Below are 13,057 nucleotides of genomic sequence, written 5' to 3'. Positions count from 1 at the left end.
AAATGGGCGGGGGTGGGGGTTGGGGAGCTGGGAGCTGGGGGGCGCCTCATAAAGGCTGGGTTGGGTGTCCTAAGCCAGCGCCACGGAAGGGCAGCGGGCAGGAGGGGCGCGGGCCAGTAGGGGCTGAGGGGCGGGTGTCGGGGGCGGCAGGGGGGGACCCGGGACTTCGCATGCATGAAGCCGCCGGCCCGGGGCGCCCTCGTGTTTGAGGCCGCGAGGTCCATGGGTGAACCCGGGTGCGCCGCCCTGGCCGCCGCTGTCCGCTTCAGGGGGCCGGGCCTTGACCAGGCGGCTCTGCAGCGCCAGTAGAAAGCGGTTTAGCAGGCCAGGCGCGGTGGCTCAGGCCTGTAATCCTAGCACTTTGGGAGGCCGAGGCGGGCGGATCACGGGGTCGGGAGATCGAGACCATCCTGGCTAACGCGGTGAAACCGTAAAAAAAAAAAAAAAAAAACGCACACACACCGTAAAAACACAAACACACACACACATCGTAAACACACACACACACACACACACACACACACACACACTAGCCGGTCGAGGTGGTGGGCGCCTGTAGTCCCAGCTACTTGGGAGGCTGAGGCAGGCGAATGGCGTGAACCCAGGAGGCGGAGCTTGCAGTGAGCGGAGATCACGCCACTGCACTCCAGCCTGGGCGACAGAGCAAGGTTCCATCAAAAAAGAAAAGAAACCGGCGGGCCATCCGCGGCGGGTCCAGCTCCGGTCGCAGCGGCTGGGACCCACACCAGGCCATTCACGGGGGTGCCATAGGGCAGCTGCGTGCAGTGTTTGGGTAGCAGGACGCAGACGGCGGGGTCGCGGGGGCTTCGGGGTGTCCTCGGCCCCAGGCCGTCCAGCCCTGTGGACCGAATGAAGTCCCGCACGCCACGTGTTGAGGTAGTAGTGGGTGCCCCTCGTGCGGGGTCAGCCCTCCTGCAGGCGGTGCTCACGGTACGGGCTGGCGAAAGTGGAGACGGACGGCAGGATGGATTCACTTGGCCACATGGCCGGGAGCTAGGATGACGCATACCGGTGAGTGGCTGCCCGGGTGGGCTGGTCGGGGCGCGGGCAGGGGGGCATGGTTCTGCCAAGGATTTTGCTTTGTTTATCGCAAGATGGGGGTATTTCCTCCTTTCTGCAGTTTATAATTGCGTGAATTAGTGCAGTGAATTGAGGATGCAGTAAAAATAATATCTTCAAAGATTATTCGTTATTATAAAACACATACGAGTTTACGTGTGTGTATGGAAAGCAGGTATACATCAAAAATTCTTAATGAATACAAGAAAGAGAACTACCAATATTGGAGCAAATTTTTCAAATACAAACACCAGTGAATATAGGCAAGGCCTTTTCTTTTATTATTATTACTATAAGTTCTAGGGTACATGTGTACAACGTGCAGGTTTGTTACATGGGTACACATGTGCCAGCAACGCCTTTTCAATAATGTCTTACAAGGAGAAACGTGGCTCCTCTAGGTAAACAGCCCTCAGTGCGCATCTCCCTGAAGTCCAGATGGATCCGGTAGAGCTGTGGGGTTCATAGCTCACACTGAGGCATTTAGGGCCTAAGCACCACTTTACTTTTTTGTACAGTGAGTAGGAAATCAGTGATCTAAATGAGTTTAAATCTTATTAGGGATTCGAACTGCGCTTCAGACTCTGTCTCTCTTCCTCCCAGAGCTAGATTCAACATGAATTAAAATACAAATATAAAACAATGAATTATGATAGTGACAAAGACCTTCCTTCGAACTTCAGATTTTTCCAGCAGCCCCTTTCTTTCTGTTTCCCACCTGCCTTCAACTCTTTCTCCTAAAAAAGTTCAGTTGGGGTGAATGTTTGGTGACTTAGAACATCATTATTTTAACACGATCCCAAAGCGGTTTTCATTATATGCAAAGATGCATATTTATTTACATTTTTTAAAATGTTCTAAATTGGTTTCTTACGTCCAAAAGAAGGGGAGCTAGTTATAAGAAAAGAGAATTGAGTAAGGTAAGAAAGTGTTAATCATTTCAAATCAAAGTGGGAAACATGCAAAGCAGAAAGAATCAACTTCATAAACTCAACAAATTATTAATGTAAATAATTCCCAACTCCTGTATCTATATAACATTAGTGATCTGTGAGGTGAACTGAGATTCTGAATAAAAAGTAAATGATAAGACCATTTTTCTAAGCCAAAAAAGTTTTTGTCTTATTAATTGTGGAATTTCACCAATTAATTTTTTTTCAAATAAAATTTCTTAAACTTTTAGTGCCTACTATTGCTTGTGGGTTAATAAACCCTAGCAGAAAACAAAATCATCAAGGAAATGGTAAACATTAATGGGAAATTTGTGTAACCTTAATTCTTAACGTGTCTTATTAATTAATTTTTAAAATGTGAAGGTGTATTCTTGGTGTTTGGTAATTAACTAAGTTTATTAACCTCTCACAAATATGAGGAATTTTATTCCCTAAAGGAACGTGAGGAACACTAGTAGTTCAAGAAAATGCTGAAGGTGACCTTGGCTGAGAAGCTAGGATAGGCTGACGAAGTCAGACTTAGTGTAGGAACCTGGTAAGCGATGGATCGATGTTAGCTGTCTTCACTTATTGCACTAGTATAATCAGTTTGATGATACATACTTTAGCCCCAGCTGTTACTTAAGACCTGGTTTCACATTTTATGTTCTTTTTCCTGTGCAGGCTGGGAAAGGGTTTCTTCTGGCCATAAAAACTACTCCAATGGCTGTGGCAGACTAAATTCCAATTCCAGTTGATACAGCCATCAATCTTCCGCTAGCTGGGGGATGGTGTGCTGCAGCTCACAGGTGTGGATGCTCAAGTGGGCTTTCAAAGATTTCATGAGAGGGAGGGTTCATCTATTAGGCACATTTTCCAAATATAGGCATTTCATTGTATAAGACCCCAAATGTGAGAGGGTGTTCATTTCAATATTTTATAGAGTTCCTAATATGCCATCATATATATGTTGAGTTGTTTTCAAAATACAGTTTAGTACTTGGCTACTCACAAAGTAATAAAACATTTAAATCACTTAACCATAAAATTCTTGATAACCAAAAGGCTTTTCTTTCTATTGGTAGTTTAACATTCAGCTTTCTTTTTTAGGGCAAAGGAGATAGAACTGGATGAAATGAGAGAATATTTTTTTTTAGTTGAACTCTGGTTAATGCCAAAAGTGTTCAATCGCTATGTGTGAGGAAGTTTCCTGGTACAAAGGAAAAAAAGAAAAACAGGTTGTTCATACATTTGGCTGCGTTAGTAAGTGGTAAACAGAATTAAATTTTTCTTATGTGAACTCACACATATGTGCTTCATAATATGTCACTCCTATTTAACACATGTCTTTCCCACACACACGCACCCCCCCACACACAGCCTTTTGCTAGTCTTCTTCCAGTTTGCTTATTAACCCAAAGAAAGAAAAAAATACAGAAGCCTTCTTGCATAGGTTGCCTTAATCAGATGAATTATGGAAACAACTCTGTCTCCCTTATTTTTCTTTCATTAGTTTTCCATTCTGTTGTATTTATTTAATTTTTATTTCATTTTCCAGACCTAAGTCAATGTTAGTCTACCACTGTACATCTGGTAACCTCAATCCCTGCAATTGGGGCAAAATGGGTAAGTACTTTAGCCATGTATCTGCATAATTACTGGTGTCTGACACAGAGAAAAAATAGACAAAGTGTGTCATGGAGCTTAGAGCCTACATGGGGAGAAAGACAGAAAGTAAATAAAGAGACAAAATAATGAGAAATTGTAAATCTGTGGTAATTAACTAGAAGGTACTGTGGTTACCAAGGAAAGGAGTCATTGGGAACACATACATGATTGTAAGCAATAGGGGGTCCATTGGTTATAAAGATTTTAAAAAACAGTGATGAAATAAAGCAAAAGTTGGCAGTTATAAAGAATCTCAGTGATAAAATGCTGAAATACTCCTCCCTGCTGGGGCAGTGGGTCCTGTACACACCCCTTCCCTTCTTGATACATCACTGAGAATGTGACATGATCAGTGACCAATGGGATTTAGAAAAGTCGAGTGATCTTATTCCTTCCTGATTGCGTCTGTAATACTGACCATTAATTTATGCAACTTGCCTCTCTTGGGTGTGCATTAACTACTCTACTAGTGATTTGTAAAAGTGAATAGGAATCACTATGGGAGAATAAAACAACATCCAGATTCCTTAGACCCTGGGACCAAGGTCTTGGGTGATGCTGAGGAAACTATATTTTTAATAAGCATCTAGATGATTCTTGATACTTGGGGAAATGCTCTTTGAGAAACCCTGTACTATATAAATGATTAATTTGTCCGAAGGTAAGGGATTTAATCTGTTCAATGTACAAAAACCATGGAAATCAATTTGAGTACAACTTAAACATCTAATGATGGTAGAAGATAAAAATAGGGAATTTTGCTATTCTGTAGGATTTCTTAGTACCTGCGAACACATCCCTTCTGTCCCTGTTACATAGATGACACTGGCTCTTCATATTCCAATGGGAAGCCATGGTACCACACTGAGAGTTCTATTGCAGGACAGCTGGACACTGTGGCTCATTTATATATTGTGGCTTTGAATTGAAAAATGCTTTCCCAGGAGTGAAAAATACCTGGCATGCATGTTTCCTCTACCTTTCTCACACCTATAGCAAACATTGTAGGCTGATATGACATCGGTTATCCCTGTGCCAAGGCTCTGTTCTGGATTCCCTTCTAACACAGCATTTCTGGAAGCTATTACTAATTAATTTGATGTTGCATTCAAATTAAACTCATTTGTGTTTCCTATCGGGGACTCTTAGGAGGGATAAAAATGCTTCCTACTAGGAGCAGTAGCCATGTTAACAGGAGGTTGAGCATATATAGTCTCAGGTGATATTACAAGGAGTGATAGCTGGGTGGGTGAACATGGGCTATCTCTCCATAGAATTGTCTCCTTTAGTGTCCCTTAAGAAGAGTTTTTAATCTCCTGCATATAGGTCTTAAGCATCTTTTATCAGATTTATACCTAGGGCCTAGGTAATTGATGGTTTTTTTTTTTTTTTTTTACTAATTTAAATGTCTTTTGTAAAAATATATTTTTTAATTGTTTGTGGATGATGTCAAATGCAATTGATTTTTGTATATTGACCTTATATTCAGCTATCTTGCTAAACTTATTGCTAGAAATTGTATAAAATTTCCTCTTGATTTCCTATGTAGACAGTTACTTAATCTGCAAAAATACCAGTATTATCCCAATTTTTTCAAGCCTTAGGTCTTTATTTTTCTTGTTGATGGCACCATCTCAGCTCAATGCAAGCTCTGCCTCCTGGGTTCATTCACGCCATTCTCCTGCCTCAGCCTCCTGAGTAGCTGGGACTACAGGCGTCTGCCACCACACCTGGCTAATTTTTTGTATTTTTAGTAGAGACAGGGTTTCACCGTGTTAGCCAGGATGGTCTCGATCTCCTGATCTCATGATCTGCCTGCCTTGGCCTCTCAAAGTGCTGGGATTACAGGCATGAGCCACCACGCCCAGCCTTCTTGTTGAACTTCTACTATAATGGTGAATACAAATGGCAATAGTGCATATTGTTGTCTTGCTGCTAATTTTAAGCAGAAGACTTCAAATATTAAACTCTCCTGCCATTTTTAGGATAAACCCAACTTGGTCATGCCGTGTTATCTTTTTTTATATTTTGTTTAATTCAATTTGCTAATCATATAGTTCCCTTGTTTTTTCTATTCTCTGAAAATGCTTAGTGGAGTGAAAGTGTAATAGTGGAGTAATCTGTTTCTCCAAAACTTGGGAAAAGCACCTTTAAATTATCTGGATTTATAATTTTTGGTAAGAACATTTTTTATTGCTTCAGTGTCTTTAATAGTTAAAGAATTTTGCAGGCTTCATTTTCTGCTGGAATCAGTTTTAGTTATATTTGTCTCTTTTTCTAAGATTTTATCTGTTTTAAAATGTATTTACATTGTTTTCATATTATATTAATATTTTTGTCCTAAACTGTATCTGTAATTATGCTTCTGTTTTAATTCATAATATTTGTGTATCTTATCTTTTCTTAGCTAGTCTCTAAAGGGTCTACTTTATTTCTTTTTTTCAAAGGACCAACTTCTTCTGGCTTTATTGACTTCTCTTCTCTTCTCTTCTCTTCTCTTCTCTTCTCTTCTCTTCTCTTCTCTTCTCTTCTCTTTTCTTCTCTTTCTTTTCTTTTTTGATGGAGTCTCGCTCTTGTTGCCCAGGTTGGAGTACAATGGCATGATCTTGGCTCACCACAACCTTGCCTCCTGGGTTCAAGCAGTTCGCCTGCCTCAACCTCCTGAGTAGAGTAGCTGGGATTACAGACATGCGCCACCACGCCTGGCTAATTTTGTGTTTTTAGTAGAGATGGGGTTTCTCCATGTTAGTCAGGCTGGTCTCGAACTCCCGACCTCAGGTGATCCACCCACCTCGGTCTCCAAAAGTGCTGGGATTACAGGCATGAGCCACTGAGCCCAGCCTATTGACTCTTTATTACGCTGCTGTGTTTTCTGTTGCATAGATGTATTGCCTTATCTCTTTTTTCCCCTTCCTCCTGTTTTCTTTGATTATGTTTTTCTTCTCTTTAACTTAGAAATATAGCCCACAAATATTCGGCTTGTCTAATACATGCATTCATGGCTTGTATTTCCCTCAAATGCCACTTTGGCTGTATCCCACACATTTTATTGTATAATGTTTATGTTATCATTATTCTCTAATCCTTAAACAGTTTTCATTTGAATTTCTTCTTTGACCTATGAGGATGTAGAGTGCAGTTTTCAATTGCCAAATTACATTTTCTACATGTGCATGAGTTTCTACTTGTCCGTCACATCAGAAAGACGGTAGCTTCATGGTTAAAAGTCTTGGGCTTTGGGATCTGATAGACTTGGATTCAAATCCTAGCTCATTCACTCACTCCTGTATTCATTAAATAGTCATTATTCTTGGTGCTGAGGATGTATCACTAAACAGAAATCCGTGCTCACATAGCTGTTATATGCTGGGATGCGTCCCACCATTCAGTAGACTCCACTGCTTATTAGTTGTATCAGTTTGAAAAAGTCTCTCAGTTTCTCCCTGTATATCAATTTTTTTATCTGTGAATGAGAATAATAATTATTCTATTCTAGGGAGCTCTTCGGAGAATGTAGGGAGATAAAGTGCTTCATACAGTGGTTAGAACAGTGAACATTTTAGTAAACGCCTGCGATCCCCATATGGACAGCTTTCTCAGAAAGCCTTCCTAACCCAGCCCCACCCCTCCCCTTCCTGGCACCCAGACAGAGCTAGATGCTTCTTTTGTATTCCTCCAGAGCTTACTGTCCTGGCCTCTAGCAGAATACTCAGGCAAAGTATTGTAATCATGAATTGTCCACATCTCCCACCAGATTGCCAATTATTTAAAGACAAGGAATATGTCATATGTAATTTTTTTTACCTCAGCATCTACCACAGTGCCTGGCAAGTGTTAAATGCTAAATAAATATATTTGAAATGACTAAAGGAAGGATTGACATAGATTTAGGAAAAGGAAAGTAATTGTATGTTGCTGAGATATTTATTCGTTCATTTAGTCAAAAACTGTTTATTAGTCACTGAGTCAGCCACTCTTTAAGGTACTGTATAAGTTCAAACAATGCACACAAAATTTCGTTCTGGTATTTAAATCTTAGGAGAAATATACATCAGATATGGTTGAGTGCAGAAAAATAAAGGAGATTAAAGAAGTAAATAGTGTTGTGGGAAGGCTGCTATTTGATATGTGATGGCCAAAGAAAGTCTCTCCGATAAGGTGTCTTCTTAGTAGAGACCTGAAATAAATGAGAGGGCAAATCAGAAGGACATGTGGATGAAATATTCCAAGTTGAAGAAACAGTAAGTGCTAAAGTTCTTTAATCATATTCAAGGACAGCAAGGAGGCCAGTATGGCCGCAGCAGAAGCACTGAGAGGGAGAGCGGTAAGAGATGAAGTCAGAGTGGTGGGCAGAGAGAGAGGATGCAGAGAGTGCAAGGCCTTGCAGACCATGGCTTTGCCTCTAAATGAGAAGAGATTCCATTGAAGGGCTCTGAATGGAGAAGTTCCTGTAATATACTCTGAGTTACATTTTAGAAGAATCACTCTGGCGGCTACATGGAGGTCCGACTGAGGATACAGGGGTAGTGGCAGAGACCACTTCGGACAGTATTGCAACATTCCAGGCTACAGTAGTGGTTTTGATCAGAGAGATAGCAGGTGGAAATTATGATTCTGGGTATTTTTCAAACAGAGAGCTGATAGATTTTGTTCAATTGTGTGTGGGTTGTTAAAGAGAAGAATCAAGGATAACCCCAAAGTTTTTGGCTGAACTACTAAACAAATTGAATTACCATTTGGTCAGAGGTAGAAGATTGGTGAAACAGCAAGTTTGTGTACGCATTGGGAAGGGGGTCATTAGTAGTGGGTGTATCAGGAGGCCCACTTTAGAGCTGTTAAATGTGAATGTCTATTACACCTCCAGTTGGAAACGTTGAACAAGTATATGGATATATAGATCAGAATGTCAGTGTGGAGATCAGAATCTCTTATGCTATCAACCTGTACATAACTTTTTAATTTATCACCATCTTTTTAAAGTATAAATCCCTATGGACCAGATGATTCTTGAGAATCTTCTCTGAAGAGGAGCTATATTTTTCAGATAGATTTTTAGCTGGCATTTTTAAAGTAGGGCAATAATCATATTACTGTAATAACTGACATCATAATTGAATAATGAGCTTAGGCATATGCTTTGCAAAAACCTACATACCTTAAATAAAATTGAATTCAAATGAGTATCTTTTTGAAAGAACTACTGAATTCACAAATGTATGTAAAAAGTTCTTAATTAAGCTTACTCTATAAAAAGACACTATTATGAATAAAACCCTGGATAGCAGAGTGGACAACTGAGTCTGCCATATTCCCAGAGAAATATTGAAAGTAAACTAACACAAGAAAATATTGCCTTTAGAATTTTTTAGTTAAACTTTTAATAAAGATTGAAATAAAATGTTAAGAAACTTTCTAAATGGTTCTGAAAGTAATGGTCCAGCCAGGGAAATAAAGTTTCTAGCCTCTGCCTTGGGGCTTTCAGAATAGACTAGATAACCTTAGAATTAAATGCAGATTTATGTTTTTTCTGAACAGTACCCCCTTATATTGACTACGTGCGTTTCCCCAGGAATTTGTTTTAGAGTAGATGTTTCAAATAGAGGATCCAATTCTTAACCCATTCACATTGTTTCATTTTGCAGATAACCACTTGCTTAGCATAAAAATGTTTATATTGTTCTCAGAAATTGATTCTTGACTCTACACAGCAAATCCTTTGTCTTTATTGCTGTGACCCATTACAAATACCTTCCACTATGATGGTTTATATCCTCCTATTCTCTAGCACTCTCTCTCTTTTTTTCCCCAGGATTCCAGGTCTTGCCAACCTTTGAAATTCCAATTCCATTTGAGAGAGCTTTTAGGAGGCCATATGCTGATTTCACCACCAGCAACTTCACAACCCAGTACTGGAATGCCATCAGCCACCAGGCCCCTGCCATCATCTATGACTTCTATCTATGGCTTACTGGAAGGAAACTCAGGTGAGAAGCTGAGTCAATGGCTTTGAGAGTGTCACTGCATATGGGAGATTGAGGCCCCAAAGTCTTTAGTGCTTCCTTCAGCCAAGAATTAAAGGAGACAACTGAATCTGACCCATATATACAAATTGAACACACCTACTCTGAGAATCCAAAATCTGAAATTCTCCAAAATCCAAAATGTTCTGAGTGCTGACATGATGCCACAAGTGGAAAATTCCACACATCTTACCTCATGTGATGGGTCACAGTCAAAACACATTCAAAACTTAGTTTCATGCATAAAAGTATTTAAAATATTGTTTAAAGATTACCTTCAGGTTATATATATATGGCTAAGTGTGTATGAAACGTAAATGAATTTTGTGTTTAGACGTGGGTCCCATTCCCAAGATATCTCATTACATATAAGCAAATATTCCAAAATCTGAAAACAGTTGAAACTCAAAACACTTCTGACCCAAGCATTTCAGATAAAGGATACTCAGCCTGTATAAGTTTTGAACAAACAAAGCAGTCATAGTGAGAAGCCACAAAAGCCTCCTACATTAGAAATGCTCCAGCATAATAAAGGAAGGTAAATGTTAAAGAGCTTGCTTGATGAATTCAGCAAGTGATCATTCACCCAAAAAGAAAAGCAACTGAGGCTCTGTGACTAGGGTTTTTCAAATGGGTAGATCACCTTAAATATACAATAATGATGGCAACCTCAGTTACTGGGAGCTTACTCATGGGGCTAAGGAGGATGCGTGATGATCCCATTTTTATTGTCAAAGCTACTGAAGGAAGATATCCTCATCAACCCAATTTTACAAATGGAGAAATAGAAGCTAAGGGAAGAATCTGAAGTAGTCTCAAAGGAAGTGACAGGAAGGATGTGGAGAAAGCAGAGTGTCAAAATCAGTATTCAGGACCAGATTTACTGCCACCTAGAGATGAATGAAGAAAATAGAGGGAACACAGTATGCTGATGCTACGTCAGCTGTCACCACCTGGCTGTGTGACATAGGACATATTCTTTCTCTGTCTCACTTGAATAATAATATGTGTCAGAGAAGACATTATTGTAATTGCCTAAAGCAATTCTTGTGATCAAGAATCAGAAGCATGAACAGTATTGCCCTCTGTGTTAGCCCCTTTATGAGGGAGGAAGTTGTCTTTAGCATGTTGAATTGTCATCTTTATTAGCAGTGCAAATGACTAAAACTTAGCCAATGTAGAGTTTATCCAAATTTTTTCAGACTTCATTTGGAGCTCATAACTCAGTTCTTGAGCAAAGGGAAAAGAAAACATTGTGATTATGGGGAAAATATTTGTGTGGGATTTATTAAGTAAAGATAGGAAAAGAAGAACACCCGAATATTATAGGCAGAAATGCTAAAGGTTTTAAAATGTGTCAGGATTGGAAGAAGGCCTGGATAAAGAACAAAGTTCAGTTAGGAAAGAGAAACATGGAAGGAAGAGACACAATAAAAGTCATTATGTATTCTGCGAGAAGTCAGACAATAAGATTTGTGGGAAATGGGTTGGTTTGTTGTATGGTATGTATTTTAGCAATAATCTTTATGGCAGAGAAAGCTAAAATCCTTAACTTGTGTGAATGATCACTTGCTGAATTCCTCAAGGTAGGCATGGTGAAGGAGGGTGTAGAGGAGACACAGGTACAATGGACTGACCTAGATATAAAGCCTTAGTATACACTCAGCTAGAAATAGTGATTCTGAGGACATACTGTGACATGATTATGTCATTATGTGTATGGTAGCGATGGGGATGATAGAAGGAAGAACTGATGGCATATTTTCAGTCCCCCTCAAAATCAGTTAAATATTGGGACACTAACTATCCAGGTCTAGAAGAGTCACACGCCATAGCCATGGTATGACGCATCATTCATCTTGCTTTCTTTGAGAATAAGAAGATCAGTAAATAGTCCAGAAGTGGGAAGCTTTGTCCAGGCCTGTGTGTGAACCCAATGTTTTGTTTAGAAATAGAACAAGTAAGTTCACTGCTATAGCATAACACACAATTTGCTTAAGTGGTGGTCAGCAAATCCTTGAATGCTGCTTAATGTGACAAAGTTGGTAAAATCTTTTGTGCAACACTCTTATTCCCTGAATGTTTTGCTGTGCCAGGGCCTGTGCATGCCAGACAAGTCCAAGCCAGCTCAAAGAACAACCAGCCACCTCTGCCACCTGCCACCTCTGCAAACTGCCACTTCCTGCTGGCAGGATTTGTTTTGCATCCTGTGAAGAGCCAAGGAGGCACCAGGGCATAAGTCTACTCACTTATATCTGTTTGTCTGGAATGTAACCCATGTTTGTTTGTACAATAAATAAAATTGATCTTGAATGAAAACTGAGTGGTCATTGTCATTGATCTTTGAACCCAGATTAACCTTTTGGTCATGCCTAGTCTAAGAGAAAGGAGATATTCTTATCAATAAATACAGAGCCCAGCTATTTCAGTGAAGATCTCAAGTGCACAGATAGTAGTATAGGGAAGAGTCAGAGGCCAAAAAGACAGGGATGGCAGACATTGAACAGAGGAGAGTGTGGTGTTTGCCTTTGCATCAACTGAGATTATGCAATGACACCTGAGGCTTGGGGACAGCACCTGCAAGATACCAATAAAGCATTCTAAGAACATCTGTGAAGTGAAAAAATTTGAATTACTGTTGTTCTTGTGGTTATGATTGTATTTATGGTTGTTACTTCATTCATATTAATCACCTATGTGCCCAAGTGTAATCATGGAGTTAGATTTTTCCCAGACTTTTTTTTATTAGACTCAAGAATTCCCATAGACAAAGGCAATATCACTATCCTATTTATACATTTCTTCTCTCAGTTCTGCAGAGCCAAAATGTAGAGTCCAATATTTTAGATAAGTTATGCAATAAGGGCTGGTTTGGATTATCTAACTGGTACATGAGGCCCAGTGTGCTAGTTTACTCCAGAGGAAATTGGCACCTGTATATAATTGTAGTTAGGTTGATCCCTTGATATCAGAAAAGTTTCTGCTATGCAGTCCTTTTTGGTGATTTCTTAATATATATCCTCATTTTAGACAGTACTAGTGGCATAGATGTACTTGGCAGCAGAATATTACAGATGGTAAACCTTGAGTCTATGTTTTAGTAGCAAGAGCCTTTGGAGTCTTGTGCTTCCCTTGTAGACATCTTCTTAACATCTACATTCTATCTTTTGTCTACTATTGTTACTGCTACTCGTTCCATAGAAATTCTAATTTTCATTTGGGATATACATTTTTGTTATTTGTCAGCTCCCCCTTCTTTTTCATTTTTTCACCCCATTTTCAGACTGTTCTAAAATCAGAAAGGAAATTCTCCTTCATGAGCATGTATATATTTTTGGCTCTTGGAACTTGAGATGG

At 39.8% G+C, this 13,057-nt stretch overlaps 1 protein-coding gene across 1 annotated transcript; it reads left to right on the top strand.

Annotated features, from left to right (window-relative positions):
- Positions 1–2,804: 2,804 nt before the first annotated feature.
- LOC139356351 (putative inactive fatty acyl-CoA reductase 2-like protein) lies at positions 2,805–12,035 on the top strand. Its single transcript, XM_071070159.1, has 4 exons — positions 2,805–2,821; positions 3,571–3,638; positions 9,490–9,664; positions 11,797–12,035. The coding sequence occupies exons 2-4, from the start codon at positions 3,581–3,583 to the stop codon at positions 11,972–11,974; spliced, it is 411 nt and encodes a 136-aa protein (XP_070926260.1). The 5' UTR covers positions 2,805–2,821; positions 3,571–3,580; the 3' UTR covers positions 11,975–12,035.
- The last annotated feature ends 1,022 nt before the right edge of the window (positions 12,036–13,057 follow it).

The sequence above is a fragment of the Macaca nemestrina genome, chromosome 9, assembly GCF_043159975.1.
Source record: "Macaca nemestrina isolate mMacNem1 chromosome 9, mMacNem.hap1, whole genome shotgun sequence".
Taxonomy (NCBI): Eukaryota; Metazoa; Chordata; class Mammalia; order Primates; family Cercopithecidae; genus Macaca; species Macaca nemestrina.
The sequence above is the reverse complement of the archived record's forward strand: the minus strand, read 5'-3'. Positions and strand labels throughout refer to the sequence as shown.